Genomic DNA, 14,207 nt, shown 5'->3' with positions numbered 1-14,207 from the left:
ACCCAGTGAAGCCCAGCAGGTGAACACTGCCACAGCCTCACAAACAGGGTGTTTTGGGGAGCATCCTGCCTGCAGGGGCAGGCCCACCCCCTCCTCCTGCTGCCAGGGGCTCAGTGAAGAGCAGAGGGAAGCTGAGACCTCACCAGCTTCACCTGGGGGAGTGCAGATGAGTTTGTGTGTTAATTGGGAGCAGCTGGAATGGAGCCACATCCCCCACCTGGGAAACCAGATAAAAGCCAGGGCTTGGCTGCACTTTGGTGTTCTCTTCTGGGGTGCTGCTGGACCTGGTCCTCCTGGAGGAGGGTTCTGGGCCCAAGGTGGGTATTTGGAGCAGGTAATGTGGTTACAGCCCTGTGCTGCACTGGGAGCTTCCCAGGAGGTACTAGGGCTTGGTACAGGCTTTCCTGAGCTGGAAGGCTGCTGGGGAGGAGGAGGAGGAGGGTGCTTAATCAGGAGCTCTGGGGAAGGGAAGTTTGGGAATGGGTTAGACACAGGGACATGGGAGCTGCAGAGACCCACTCTAAATCTGCTGCTGTCCCTCTCCACAGCTGAGCTGTCCCGGGATGAGCCGAGGGGTTGGACCACCGAGGTCCCTGCAGCCAGGAATGATGCTCCATGCTGAGAGGGGAGGGGCTGTGGGCACAGCCCCGTGTCCTGCTGCCCCTGCCAGCAGGCTGTGCTGCAGAGCCTTCCTGCTGCTGGCCCTGTGTGTGTGTGCCACTGTTATCCCCTATGGCTTGGGCACTCTGGCTGCTGCCACCTGGCCTCCCCTGGGCTCCTCAGCCTCCCAGCAGGGGGTGGGTGACAGTCTGGTGACAGCACGTGGGGACCTCCTCACCTCAGACTGCTTCCCAGGAGACCAAGGAGTTGTGACCCCTGGGCCAGGCAATGAAGGACAGAGCCTGGGGACACAGACTGTAGCCACAAGGACATCTCAGACCTCCCTGGAGTGGCAGCCTGGATCTGGGGACAGGGAAGGGCTCAGGCTGGGCACAGCTGTGACACTCTCCCCTGCACAGTGGCCTGGCAAAAGTGTTCCTGCTACTTCAGCTGGGCTCCTCCAGACTGAGGGTGTCCCCAGTCCTGGCTCCTGGCATCACCTCACTCAGGGAGGCCCCCACAGAGCGGGACCAGGCTCTCATGGTGCCACACAGATGCCAGCAGTGACTCCAGCTGGTGGCCCGGGGCAGCCAGCAGGCACAGCAGAGCCCCAGGGCCCACAGAGAGGGTCTGAGGCCACCTCCAGAGTCTGGGGTGAGCCAGCTGCTGGGCTCCCTGCCACCTCCCAGGTATGGCTGCACCTTCCTTCGCTCCCCACAGCTGCTTCTGGCCCCTCTGCAGGGGCTGCAGTGATGCAGGTGCCACCCACCCAATTGGTGCCACTCCAAGGGACAGCTGCAGGCTCTCAGGTCCCACCTGATGTCCCCACTGATGGATGGATACCGATGGATGCTGGCTCCTGGAGCCCCAGCATGGCAGAGCAGCTGGTGGCCTCTGCCCTGCCAGTGCAAGGGACACCCAACTTGGCTGAGCTGCTCTCTGCCCTGACTCCTGAGGGGCTCTGGGGCACTGCTGGCACTGCCCTGCCTGGGAAAGCTGCTCCTGTGTCGGCCCAGGTTCCAGGAAATGGGTCTGGACTCCTGGATGCAGTCCTGGCATCGCTTCCTACTGCTGCAACAGCTCCTGGTGCTCACAGTGTGCTGGCTTCCTCCCTTCCCACAGCACAATCTGGGGCTGCTGCTGTCACCTCGGGGACACAGAGTGAGTGGCCTTCTGCCCCTGCACAGCCAGTGTCCCCTGGAGCCTCCCCAGCTGAGACCAGGACTCCCAGCCTGTCTGGGATGAGCTCCACAGCAGCAGTGGGACCTGTTCCCACTCCGGCAGGACCTCCAGGCTCTGTGCCTCCCTCCTGCTCCACAAGCCCAGCTCTGGAGCGTGGCTCTGAGCCTGACCACCATGCCGCCACCACCAGCAGTGTGACATGTCCATCCTGCCTGCCAACTTCTGCAGCTGGACATGCAGCCAGCTCCCAGAGCCTGGCTGTGCCCACAGGAGTGACCCTCCATGCCCACATCGTGTCCAGCACTTCCCAGCACTCCTCCACAGCCATGGAGCATCTCCCTGCAGCCACCAGAGAGGCCTTCAGCCAAGCTGAGCTGATGATGAGGGGCAAAACTGGCTCCCCAGGGACAAAACCCCCTGCATCCCACCCCACCAGCCTCCCCTTTCCCACCCAGCCTGTGCACGTGCTGCCCTTGCAATTCCGGCTGCTGGGCATCGCTTACACCCCGGCTCTGGGCAGCAGGAACTCGGAGAGCTACCGGCAGCTGGAGGGAGATGTCAGACTGATGGTGAGTGCTGGAGGTGGTTGGGACAGATTTGGTCCTCTGGGGAGCAGGGAGGTTCCAGGTCCTGCTGGGGTGAGAAGCCTGCGAGCTGCATTGGTTGGCTGAGCATGGTGGAGGTGGGTAAACCCCTGGCACTACTCCACTGGAGCTTGGTTTGAGGAGGGATGGGGCTCACCTCAGCTCTGGCAGCCAGCAGGGCCATGCACACTGGATTAGTGCTGGCATTCCCTCCCAGGAATGGGGATGGCTGTTCTGGGTGCTCCAGCTCATCCCAGGCATTCCCCGAGCAGGCTGAGCTGACTTCCCTCTGTTCATTGCCCACCTGCTCACTTCTCCTTCACGTGGAGGAGCCTGGAAAACCTTCTCAGTTAATTACCCGGTGCTTCTTCCTTCCAGCTAAAGCAGATGCTGTCCAGCTATGAGAGCTTCCTGCAGGCCAATGTCCTCGAGTTCATGTGAGTGTGCAGCTGCTGTGGAGGGGTGGGTTTGTAGAGGCAGTGCCCTGCAGTAGCTATCCTGGCCTTAACATGAGTCCTGTAGAAGATTACACTTTGATAAAGACTCTCCATTCTCTTGGGAAAGGTGCATACCAGAGGAATTACTACAGCTGTAAACACCACGTGGGAATGTTTTTCCTTTGCCTCCCAGAAGGCTGGGGGTGGATATTTGAGTGAATGGCTGATAAGGGCACAAATGTCTGCTCTAACTAATGTTTGGAGGTGTAGGCTGTTTTGTCTTTCCTCTTATATATTCCCAAGACTTTAACCTTTCCCATAGTAAGGTTTCCCATAGTAGAAACCTACAAATACTAGAGTGTGTAATAAAGATGGATCCTGCTGGGAGAAACAGTGGTCAAAGTTTGTTTTTTTTCCAAGCTGCTGCATGTTTGGCTTGGCAGGAAGGGTTGGCCCAGGAAAATGCTCCAGACAGGTCATTGTGAGGGGCTGTGCTCCCTCTCTGGTGTCATCATCCTGAGGAAACCCTGTCTGAATTTCTGGATAAATGCACCTTAGAAAAAATGAAAAAAATCAGGTGTGCTGCCCACTGTCTCCTCTCCCTCCCAGGAATGGCTCAGTGGTGGTGCGAGGGGAGGTTCTGTTCCGGGGGGATGCTCCTGCTCCCACCAACTCCCACCTCATCAGGACACTTGTCACAGAGGCAAGCAAGGGAAGGAGCATCTTCAGCTGGCAGCTGGAGCCCCAGTCTGTCCAGTCTGGTGGTAAGTGCTGAAGGTCTTCCCACAGCCAAGTGCTCTCCTTGTGCCTCTATCAAAGCCAAAACCTGTGCAGTTTGGATTCCAGGCTTTTCCTTCATTTAACACCCTTCTCCTGGCCTGTGTAAAGCTGTTGTGAGGATGTTAAGGGTAGTGGAGGGCACTTCTGGAGCAGCTGGACCTGTGTGGGCCAGTGATTCTGCTCAACCTCCTGGCCTCCCCTCTTTGCTCCAGCTCTCTGTGCTGGGAAAAGATCCATCCTGACCCCTTTCCAAAGTCAAAGGAATCCCTCCTCGCTCAGCTGCCCTGCTGGTTTCTGCTTTTTCTGTGTGGCTATGGATAAGCTCAAGGCTGAACACTCTCCCAAGGAGGCTGGAGGAACAAGTATGAGCATAACTCTTCCCAACTCCCTTAGGTTTCAGCCTGGAGAACCTGGACCCAGAGAAGCTGTCCATCTCCCTCACTGGCTCCCAGGTTGGGATGAGCAGGATGGATCCTCTGGAGCAGCTGATCAGAGAGGTATGCCAAGCCTTGGGGACCCTTCTGAAGGGTGATGCTGGGAGGATGGGCACAGGCTGCCTGGCTGGTGGAATAACCTGTGCTAAACAGGGGAAGGTTGAACTGTTGTCTTCTCTCTGCCCAGGTGGTGTCATCTGTCAGTGCCCTCTACAACGTGAGGAACTTCACCATCTCCCAGATCGTGTATGGAATGCAGCTTCTCCTCTGCCAACATCTTAATTAACCTTCACCATCTCCTGTGCCCTCTGCAGCTATTTAGCTGTGCTGCAAGGATGGGGAGGATGGGACACCAGTAAAGGTGCTGGAGCTGGGTCCCAACCCTGCTACCTTGCTCAGAGCTCTTCTGTCCCCTCAGAAACCTCAGTGGGAGCACAGAGATCACTGGAGACCTCTACCTAGACACAGTTGTCCATGCTGATGTTACAGATGTTTTGGAAGCCTTGACTTCCCTCTCGGACCTCTCAATGGACCTGACCTCCCTCTCAGTGGAGGGTAAGGACAGTCCCTGTGTGTCTGTGGGCAGGGTCACTGCCAAATCCGCACACCCAGCACTTGTTTCCTGTTCCTTCAGGGTCCAAGCTTGGTCTGTATGTGTACCCTATCTCCTTCCTGGTCACCAACAGACAATTCAGCCAGAAGCTTCAGGATCCACTCTCTGAAGAGCACCACAATCTCTCCATGGAACTGGGTGATGTGGTAGGAATGGGGCAGGTGGGAAGAGGGGATTAAGGTGTCCCAGCAGGTTTAGAAGAACCATGGGAGGAACAGGTGCTGCTTTGGGGTGTCCAAACACCCCCAAAAGATGGTGGAGAGCTGAACACGACTTTTCTTCCAGGTGGCCAGAGTCCTAAGGGATTACCCATCCTTCCTGAAAGCGATCATAAAAGAATTCCTGTGAGTGGGAGCAGGGGTTCTGCTGGGGCAGGGGTGTGCAGGGGCAGGGAGGTTTCTTCGGATGTCAGCCATAGCTGGTAGGTGCATATTTTTGGCTACAGAAGGGTTTGCTGAGGTCAAGCATTAACCCATGGTATCAGTGGTCCTCACTGGACTTCCAGGCTTTCCCCTTCCATCCCATGGCTCCCTGAGAGCAGAGATCCCTTTCTACTGAGCAAAACCCTCTGGGGAGGAGGCTGGGTGTGCCCACCCCATCCCACTGTGGGGTTTGGTGGGACTGGCAGCTGCTGGAGCTCTTCCCAACCCTGTCTGCAGGCCTGGCTCTGTGCTCTGCCATGGGAACATGATATTCCGTCACCCTGCTCCACCCAGCATGGAAGTTCTGCGGACACTTGTGCTCTCAGTCGGGCCAAACCACGCTTTGGGTGACTCTGACATCCATGTGGATCCATATTCCCTCGCTGTGGGAGGTAAGCTCCCCTCTGGGATTGGGGGTACATGAGCTCCACTGACCCCACTGCAAGCAGAGCAGATCCACAGCTGACCAGATCCTCATCCCTTGTGTGAAGAGAGGGTGAGATGTCTTGGGTGGTGAGGTGACCAGAAAGTAAAATGTTAGTAACAGCTATGGCCTTTCCCTCTGCATAGCCTGGGGGAGTGGGGTTGGAGACCTGCTGGTGTAGGATGGGAGGAAAAGGCATGAAGGGTGTGGAACAGGTGTTGTTATAGCCTGGCTGCTCCAGGCTCTAAATGCTGTGCTCTGCTCCAGAGGACACCCTGGACCCCCACCTGCCCCAGCCTGGCTTCCCAGCCTATGGAGTGGCCATCATGGTCATAGGTGGCCTCTGCATCATCGTTGCACCCATCGTGCTTGTGGTAAGGGCAGGTTCTGTCTGCTGGGCTGCAAGAGCTGCCCTGGCCCTCGTGTGTGGTGGGCTCAGGGACTCTGTGGGGCCAGGGAGGGCTGCAGTGGCTGTGCTCTCCTCCCCAGTGCCTGGGGACCAAGAGGCTGGGCTGGCAGAGTGGAAGAGCCCTTTGGGACAGAAGAGACCCTGAAGTGGGGATCCAGACGTTGGAAATGGATAACCAGGGGTTCTGGACAGAGGTGAGTGGCCTTTGCAGCACTTGGGTTGTTTTCTGTGTTTGGGTGTTGGTGTTTCTGCAGGTCACACGTTCTTCTGCTAGCTGGTGATGATCTCTGGGATTGGAGGGAGGGGACCCTCATTGCTGCCTTCACTGGAGGTGTTTAAAGTGACTTCTCCCCTCTCCCCTGCAGGACTCTGAGGATGGTCACTTTGAGTGGCAAAGCACTTCTGCCTGAGGAGAGAAGCAGCAGCAGCTCAGGGCAGCTTGGAGAGGGGCTGTAGGTGGGAAGGAGATGCTGAGAAGCTCTCCCTGATCATGTGGCAGCAGCTGCCAGGTGCTCCCTGAGCAGAGTGCAGACTCAGGTGTGTAAAGGAATAACTCTGTATCTTAAATAAACTGTTTGTAGACCGTGAAACCCAGTTGTGAGGGATGTGTGTCTGCTCTGGGGGTGGTATTGTGGGCAGCCTTGTCCTGGGCTCCCAGTCCCACCACAGCCTTGTGCTGCTGCTCTAACTGGTGCCAGCGAGCTGGGCTTGGTCCTCTCCAGCTCTGGGACAACAATCTTAGTGTTTGGGGAGCTAAAAAAGCAAGAACGTGCATGGCAGTTCCACAGTTGCTTTTCTGGCTCTACAGTGCTTTCCCCTTCCAGCACACTGGATTTTATTTCAGATCCTGTTCTGCAGTGTTTGTTCCAGCCCCGACCCTGCCCCACAGGCTTTATCTCAATGACTGCAGCTCCTGCTGTGCACGCCGAGTGCCCCAGAGTCTCTATTTCAGATCAAGCTCTGCGCTGCTTTGCCTCTGGCTCTGCAGTCCCTATTCTAGCCTCAGTGTCAGGATGTTTATTTTGCAATTTTTACTTCAGCCCCAGGCCCAGTGTCTCTATTTCAGGCCAGCCGGGGAGTTTTATTTCAGCTCCACAACCAGAATTTCACCCCCAGATCCAGCATCACGTCCCCACGATCTTTACAAACGCCTTAGTGTGAGCCCAGCTTTACCGTGATTGCCAGCTCCGCTCTCACAAAACTTTATTTCACCGCCAGCTCTACCTCTTCTTCCTTCCCCTTACGGCCAGGTGCAGCTGCCCACGCACCAGAACGGGACCTTTATTTCAGGTCAGCTCTGAGCTCCCAAGTCCCGCGGCTCGAGTGTGGGGCTGAGGCCGGGCCCTGCTGCGCCCCCCTCAGGGCTGGGCTGAGGGGCTGTGCCACGCGTGCGCAGGCTGAGCTTGGCGGGACCGAGTCCGCGCTGAAAGGGCGGCTGTGATTGGATAGAGCGCAGAAAGGCGGGCCGGGATTGGTGGGCGTGGCGCTGTGCGGGAGCGTGAGGGCTCAGTCGGGCGGAGCCGCGGCTGTGGGCAGGGTCTGCGGTGCTGCTCCCAGACCCCCGTCCCCTTCTCCGACACTTTTTCGTGCCCGGCTCCCGTCTAAAACACCCCGCAGAGTCCCTACCGGCACTCGGGGGCGGGGAGGGGCGTAGCCGGCAGCCCGCCGGCTGTGGTTCCACCAGTGGTTCCGGGTCGCAAAGGCGGATTCTGCGGTAGCAGCGCGGATCAGGGAGCGGCGGTGACATGGTGGGGAGAGGGGTGGGGGGCGGGGAGGGCGTGCCGAACCCGCGGCGGGCTCTGACCGTCTCTTTCCCCGCAGCGGTTCCGCTTCTGCGGGGACTTGGACTGCCCCGACTGGGTGCTGGCCGAGATCAGCACCCTGGCCAAAATAGTTAAGTGGCCGCGCCCCCCGCGTCCCTCTGCCCGCCGCCCGCCTGCTGCGGGCCCGCTGCTCACCCCCTTCTGCCCCGCAGTCCTCGGTGAAGCTGAAGCTGATCTGCGCCCAGGTGCTGCGGGACCTGCTGGGGGAGGCCATCGAGGTAAGTGTGGAGCTACCGCAGTGGGGACCAAGTGTTTCAGCACTACAACGGCATAATCGGCAACATTAATCAATCTCGTGTTCTTCACGCAAGCCTCAGCGTTAAGAACGCTACCAGCCTCTACCAGTAGAAATAATATGTATAGTAAGAGTTACTGTGTTAAGTGTTAACAGTGGCAGTGTGTTAGCTGGTGTTTACCGTGACGCTCTGCTCCCCCACAGTATGACAAGATCCTGAAGCTGACCTCAGATGCAAAGTTAGGTGAGCACTGCTGTCCTTACCCCGATCCCCCGATGGAGCCATGGTCCAGAGATGGGCAGCAATGCATCTGAGGATGCCTTCCCGAGGTGACAGAGCTCACCTTCCCTCCCGTCTGCAGAGTCAGGGGATGTGAAGGCGACTATCGCCGTCCTCAGCTTCATCCTCTCTAGTGCAGCCAAGCACAACGTAGACAGTGAGTCTCTGTCGAGTGAGCTGCAGCAGCTGGGACTGCCCAAAGGTAAGGGAAACCCTCGGGGTGGCACCGTGAGCCAGATGCTGCTGACAGCTCACACCCAGCTGGAGGGCAGGCTGGCTGCCATGCTGCCCTCTGTCACTTCCCTTCTGGGTCACCAGTCCCTGGGGACTCCTCAGTGCTTCGGTGGGGTTTGGGAGCTGCAGGTCTGGTGTGAGCAGAGGGGTTCTTCTCCTGTTTCCCCTCCGAGCAGAGCATGCCAGCGGGTTGTGCCGTTCCTATGAGGAGAAGCAGAGCCCCCTCCAGGACAGGCTCCGGGCCTGCAGCCTGCGCTGTGAGTGGGGTGCTGGGTCTCAGTAGGGGGTGGGGGTCAGTCACCGTGCTGGAGCCGGGGTGCTGACCCCATCCCACTGCCCACCCCAGTGAGCCAGCTGGGCTCTGTGCACTGGCGGGTGGATTACACCCTCAGCTCCAGCGAGCTGCAGGAGGTCAATGAGCCCGTGGTGCACCTGACCTTCAACGTGCGGAACAGGGAGGGTGACAAGATGACAGCTGTCCCTGTGGCACTCTCAGCCAACAAGTTCTGGGTGCTGCTGGCAGGTGAGGTGCCAGGAGGGGGGTGGCAGTGGGATCTGCAGGGGGAGATGCTGGGAAGGGAATGCTGGAAGGAATGCTGCAATAACAGCAGCTCCCCCCCATCTCTGTCTTCTCCCTGCAGAGCTGAAGCAGGCCCAGACCCTGATGAACACCCTTCTCTGAGGAGCCAGAAAAGGGCCGTGGCAGGAGGATTGGGGGCCAAGACTGGTGCTCCTGGTTGGGAGGAGGACATTTCCCTTCCCTCCAGGGGTGCTCAGGGCAGCTCCAATAAAAACCTGGTGACAAAGCTGAGCCGTGTCCCTCTGTGTCCCCACATTGTGCAACATCTCCCCGTGGCAGGACAGCCTTGTCAAGTTTTTCCTATGCCTCCAGCATTGATTTCCATGTCATAGGTAGTTAATTCATAACCAATATCCAACACAGGTGGGCCATGGGAACCTGGTGTCCTACACAGCCCAGTCCTGCCGTATCTCTGATCTCTCATATGTAAGTGTGGTAACAACTCTTCATGCACCAGCAGACCCCCTCACATCTCTCCTATTTATTTCCCTACCAGAAGTCACACCAAAAACTCTTCACCCAGAGATACTCATGCTGCTCTTGCATCATATGGAGTCTTGTCCCCCCACTGCCACTGGCCCTCCTTGTCCACAGACAGACCAATGTAGAAATGCTCTCTTTGTGGAGGTTGTTTTATCTGCTTAGAGAGGAACTCCTGGCAATTAAGAGAGAGAGTGCAATGTCCATGAAGGGACAGGGACATGGAGGCATCAGGAGGGGTGGGGCTGGTGCTGCAGAGGTGAAGACAGGACATTCCTCCTTCCCTGCAGGACAAGGAGGGGCTCTGAGTCCCCTCCAGGGCCCAGCACTGTGTTTCTGCCTGCTGGGTCCCTCAGCCCTCTGCACCCACTCTGCCTTGCTGTTGATCACCACCAGCTGGGAGCCCATCCCAGTGCAGCTCTGCTCACTCTCGGCCCAGTTCATCCTATCAAGGCACAGGAAAGATCAGCTGCTTTGAAACCTCCTCCAGCCCTCTGGGCAGCACGTCCAGCCTCGGTCTGTGCAGGGAGAGGACAGAGAGATGAAGGCTGCTAACAAGAGATGGTGATTCCAAAGAACCCAGTTTTCCAGGGACAGTGCTCTTATCTTCCTTAGTGGCTTTTCCTGACAGAAAGTGCTTGAAAAACCAGGGATAGTACAGACATTTCTTCCCATTGCTTTGGGGCATGACCAGTGAGCTTTGTGTACCTAGAGCCATAGTAATCCTTGTAAGGGGATCTCAGGTCTAGACACAGTTCTTTAGGTGATGTGGTTCGACTTGTCCTGGCACAGCCTCCGTGAGGCCTTTAGCCCCAGGGAAGAGGACATTGTGAGCACTGACCTGTGCCTTGTGCCACCGCTGAGTAGCACTTCCACTCCGAGAACTGCTGCTGCGGGGCTCTGGGCTGGTCCCTGCTGTGCCAGAAGGGAACCACTGCAAAGGGAGAGGACACCGGCTTCCGATATCGCGGGGCAGCCAATGGGGGCGCGCACCGCCGGCCGCGCAGCCAATGGGGGCGCGCACCGCCGGCCGCGCAGCCAATGGGGGCGCGCACCGCTGGCCGCGCAGCCAATGGGGGCGCGCACTGCCGGCCGCGCAGCCAATGGGGGCGCGCACCGCCGGCCGCGCAGCCAATGGGGGCGGGCCGTTCCTGGTGGCGGCGGTGGCGGCGCGTTCGCGCTGCGCTGCGCGGTCGGGGCCATGCCCGAGTGCCCGGAGCTGCACCTGGCCGGGCGCTTCATCAACGAGGCGTGCAGAGCGCTGGTGTTCGCGGGCGGCGTGGAGCGATCTCCCGTGGGCCGCGGCCCGGAGGTGCCGTTCCGCTGCGAGGCCTACAGCATCTCGGCCATTGCCCGGGGCAAGGAGCTGCGGCTGACGCTGAGCGCGCTGGACCCCGCCGCCGGGCCTCCCCCGCAGGACCTGGTGTTCCGCTTCGGCATGTCGGGCTCGTTCCGGCTGTGCCCCGCCGCCGAGCTGCCCCGCCATGCCCACCTGCGCTTCCTCACCCGGGAGAGCCCCCCGCGCGCCCTCTGCTTCGTGGACCCCCGGCGCTTCGGCTCCTGGCGCCTGGGGGATGCCTGGCAGGCGGAACGGGGGCCCTGCGTTATCTCCGAGTACCAGGCCTTCAGGTGAGCAACGCCCCCTGCTTGGCTTTGGCTGCTTTTCCTGTACGGACATGTCCGGGTGGCTCTTCTTGATGGCCCGTGCTCTCTTGCAGGGAGAATGTGCTGAAGAATCTTGATGACAGAGCTTTTGACAAGCCCATCTGTGAGGCCCTCTTAAACCAGAAGTATTTCAATGGAATTGGGAATTACCTGCGTGCTGAGATCCTGTACAGGTAAGGTGGGTTGAGCCCCCGCTGCCCTGCCACGGAGGTTTAGTCTCTGAGAGTTTGCTGGAGCGTGGCTAAGCCGGCTGTGCCTCCTCACCTGGTAGACACTGGAAGTGCCAGAAGCGAGGCTTCAGGCTTGTGTGTAACCCACTCAGGTTGAAGATCCCTCCCTTTGAAAAAGCTCGGACCGTGCTGGAGGCCCTGAAGGAGCAGGAGATGAGGAAGAAGGTGGGGAATACCAGGTGCTTTCACAGGCTCAGAAAGCAGCAGGTTTCCAGACAGATGCCAGAAGCAGGGGTTTGGTTGCCTGTGGCCCTTTGTGATGAGCTCTTCCAGTCTTCTGCCCTAAGGAAGTCTAGAAGTGATTTTGGGGTGGATGAAGAGGTAGAAGTGAGGGAAACAAACACCTTGCAAGCTTAAGAGCTCCAATGGACGGCTGCAGTAAGGCCCAAGGCTGATCTTGTGGCCTCGGGGGAGAGGAAGTGGCTGTTTTAAATAAGCCTGAAAACAAATTCCACGACCTGCTGGAGGTGTTTTTGTGTGTTAGCCCTCTTTCATGTCTCTGTAGCTAAGTTGAAAGCCTGATGTGTGGTGAGCTCAGGGCTGTTGTGTGTGTGGAGAGTGTGGCAGCTCATCCTCTGGAGGGTAAGAGATGGGAAAGTAGATGGGAGGATAGAAGCTGAGGAAGCAGAGGAGCTGGCAGGTGACTTCTCTGCCCTTCTCCATGCCTGCAGGATCCTTCCCTGACACTGAGCAAGAAGGTGAAGCTGAGGCAAGAGAACCCAGATCTCCTGGAGTTATGCCACACCGTGCCCAAGGAGGTCATCACGGCAGGTGAGGGGACAAGACAGGCAGCAGGGAGGATGGGGATTTCCAATTTCAGCACCAGGAGGTTTGGGGGGACACCCGACACGGTGATCACAGCTTCTGCTCTGATTCTGCCCTTTCGCTCTCTCCCCTTCCAGAGCTCTTGGACCCCGAGCACACGGATAATTACGCTGCCTTCAAGAACTGGCTGCAGTGTTACTTGGTGCCTGGCATGAGCTCCCTGCGTGACCGCAGTGGCAGGACCATATGGTTCCAGGTAGGAGCTGGGGAACCCCCAAACCACTCCCCCAAACAAGGCAACACCAGCCTGTGTTGTTTGCTGAGACTCCCATTACCCTGTGTGCCTGGGGGGTCTCCCTCTCCATCAAGCTGCTGGGAATGGAGGTGACAAGGGCCTCCTGTATAGTGGGCAGCCAGCTGATGGTGAGCAGTCTGGAGCAGATGGAGGGAATGGGGGTTTTGTGTGGTCTGGCAGCCCTGATTTTTCCCTCCTGGACCCTGTGTTTGGTGCCTTGCACATACAGGGATTGATGGCACAGTCCCCAAGGCACAGGGCAAGCAGAGCAAGCCTGATTCCCCTGCCTTCCCAGGGAAACGTGGTTGTTTCCCTCTCACTGCAATGGCTGCAGGATGGAGAAGGGGCAGGGATTCTGCTGCTGCTGCCTGCAGGATGTCTGCACCCAGTCAATGCTCTGTCCCTTCCTTACAGGGAGAGCCTGGCCCCATGGCTCCCAAAGGTGAGTTTCCCCTTCCTGTGGGACCCACTCCTGCTCTTGGGGAGGGCTGGAGCCTGGGAAACCCTGTTCTTGCTGTGCAGCACAAAGACACAAGCAGGAACAAAGCCATTCTCTCTGGGGTGCTGACAGGCCTGTGACAGAAGCAATTTGTCCCCAAGGCTTCCTACCAGTATCCAAACCTGGGTGCAGCTGCTGGATGGTTTTTCATCCTGTACTTCCTCAGAACAGCATCCCTGCGAGCTCACTGTGCCATGGCTGGTCCCTTGGGGTGCAGGCTCTGCCTCACCCCACCTCACCTGGGCACATCCTCTCTCACAGGGCAGAGACCCCGCAAGACACCCCGCACAAAGAGCCCCCAGGTAAAGGCAGACCCTGAGGCACCCAGCCCCAAGGTGAGCAGCTCTGTGCCTGTGTCTGCCTGTCCTGTTGCCCGTGCCTTGCTCAGGCTGCTCTGAGTTCATGGTGATGATCCTACACAGTTTCCCCCATTGGCCACCCAGGTCACCCCACGTGCCTCCAAACAGCGCCGCAGGGCTGCAGTGAAACCCCTGAAGTCAGAGGTAAAGGAGGAAGAGAAGGAAGAGGAGGCTGATGGGCCAAGGAAGGGACGTGCTCGTGGAAGGAAGAAAGTGACTGCTGATCCAGCCTTGCCTGAGGTGCCTCTGAGTGTCAGAAGGAGCCGCCGGACATCTGCTCGCAGGGGCAAAGGTGAGACTGGCAGTCCCTGTGCCTTTGGTGCACACCTGGGGGCTGTGAGAGAGCTCCCTTGGACTCTCCCCTTGAGCAAGGGGGCTGAGGAGTGCCAAAAAGCAGGAGAGGAGCTCATGGGGCAGAGCCAGACACCCCCTTGCCCTCTGACGCCTCATTTCCCTCTTCCTTCTCTAGGTGCAGCCCCTGCTGTGTGAGTGTCACCTGCTGCCACCTCCTGAGGGGCAAGTAAGGGGCCAAGAGGAGCTCAGGCAGCGCCTGGCCACAGACCAAGGCTAGTGCTGGTGCAAATGGAGCTGCTCTGTACCTGTGCTCACATTTCTTTGCTACTGTTGCATCCTGCCAGTGTGGGAGGGAGAAGCTGAGGCTGGTGATGGGGCTTTTTCCTGCTGTCTGGGAAACAGGGCCAGGAGCCCATGTTGTGCTGGACTTTGACCCTTCCCTCTGCCTCTTCTCTTTCTGGCTGCTGCTCCACTCACTGTTTTTAGCTGACTAATAAAGTATTTTGTGTAGAAATCACTGTGCATGCCTTTTCATGTGAAGGATAAAACCCTCTGTGCCAGCCTCTTCCCCACAGATGCTGGA

General features: G+C 58.3%; 3 protein-coding genes across 5 annotated transcripts in view; all 3 read left to right on the top strand.

Annotated features, from left to right (window-relative positions):
* LOC306808144 (uncharacterized protein) overlaps positions 1-14,207 on the top strand; it is a 31,286-nt gene that overhangs the window by 763 nt on the left and 16,316 nt on the right. Inside the window, exons 2-13 of one of the 2 annotated variants that reach the window (XM_079318371.1) lie at positions 549-2,351; positions 2,745-2,803; positions 3,413-3,567; positions 3,977-4,080; positions 4,205-4,263; positions 4,436-4,572; positions 4,652-4,776; positions 4,916-4,974; positions 5,290-5,444; positions 5,744-5,850; positions 5,966-6,079; positions 6,251-6,314. In XM_079318371.1, coding sequence (XP_079174497.1) covers positions 564-2,351; positions 2,745-2,803; positions 3,413-3,567; positions 3,977-4,080; positions 4,205-4,263; positions 4,436-4,572; positions 4,652-4,776; positions 4,916-4,974; positions 5,290-5,444; positions 5,744-5,850; positions 5,966-6,079; positions 6,251-6,295 — 2,907 coding nt within the window. In that variant the 5' untranslated portion in view covers positions 549-563 and the 3' untranslated portion in view covers positions 6,296-6,314. Of the gene's footprint in view, positions 1-548; positions 2,352-2,744; positions 2,804-3,412; positions 3,568-3,976; positions 4,081-4,204; positions 4,264-4,435; positions 4,573-4,651; positions 4,777-4,915; positions 4,975-5,289; positions 5,445-5,743; positions 5,851-5,965; positions 6,080-6,250; positions 6,476-14,207 lie in introns of those variants that run through there. The other variant, XM_079318370.1, reaches the window with a different exon arrangement.
* Positions 7,344-9,257, top strand: COMMD4 (COMM domain containing 4). Its single transcript, XM_079318152.1, has 8 exons — positions 7,344-7,633; positions 7,707-7,778; positions 7,861-7,926; positions 8,148-8,187; positions 8,306-8,425; positions 8,634-8,714; positions 8,804-8,980; positions 9,099-9,257. The coding sequence occupies exons 1-8, from the start codon at positions 7,631-7,633 to the stop codon at positions 9,137-9,139; spliced, it is 600 nt and encodes a 199-aa protein (XP_079174278.1). The 5' UTR covers positions 7,344-7,630; the 3' UTR covers positions 9,140-9,257.
* On the top strand, positions 10,638-14,159 carry NEIL1 (nei like DNA glycosylase 1). 2 transcript variants are annotated; one of them, XM_079318403.1, is made up of 9 exons: positions 10,638-11,146; positions 11,236-11,355; positions 11,454-11,577; positions 12,084-12,183; positions 12,315-12,433; positions 12,887-12,914; positions 13,233-13,306; positions 13,415-13,622; positions 13,800-14,159. In XM_079318403.1, the coding sequence occupies exons 1-9, from the start codon at positions 10,719-10,721 to the stop codon at positions 13,817-13,819; spliced, it is 1,221 nt and encodes a 406-aa protein (XP_079174529.1). In that variant the 5' UTR covers positions 10,638-10,718; the 3' UTR covers positions 13,820-14,159. The 2 variants fall into 2 exon arrangements, with proteins under 2 accessions (XP_079174529.1, XP_079174530.1); XM_079318404.1 differs by having other exon boundaries at positions 10,639-11,146; positions 11,505-11,577; positions 13,800-14,158.

The sequence above is a fragment of the Erithacus rubecula genome (assembly GCF_903797595.1).
Source record: "Erithacus rubecula genome assembly, chromosome: 14".
NCBI lineage: Eukaryota > Metazoa > Chordata > Aves > Passeriformes > Muscicapidae > Erithacus > Erithacus rubecula.
This window is presented reverse-complemented; position numbering and strand designations above follow the sequence as displayed.

Excerpts from the sequence above, each read along its gene's own strand:
- NEIL1 (XM_079318403.1), top strand. The coding sequence starts at position 10,719 with ATGCCCGAGTGCCCGGAGCTGCACCTGGCCGGGCGCTTCATCAACGAG. Across the intron at positions 12,434-12,886 it reads GCAGGACCATATGGTTCCAG|GGAGAGCCTGGCCCCATGGC; the intron begins GTAGGAGCTGGG and ends CCTTCCTTACAG. Across the intron at positions 13,307-13,414 it reads CTGAGGCACCCAGCCCCAAG|GTCACCCCACGTGCCTCCAA; the intron begins GTGAGCAGCTCT and ends TTGGCCACCCAG.
- COMMD4 (XM_079318152.1), top strand. Across the intron at positions 7,779-7,860 it reads TCAGCACCCTGGCCAAAATA|TCCTCGGTGAAGCTGAAGCT; the intron begins GTTAAGTGGCCG and ends TCTGCCCCGCAG. Across the intron at positions 8,188-8,305 it reads GACCTCAGATGCAAAGTTAG|AGTCAGGGGATGTGAAGGCG; the intron begins GTGAGCACTGCT and ends TCCCGTCTGCAG.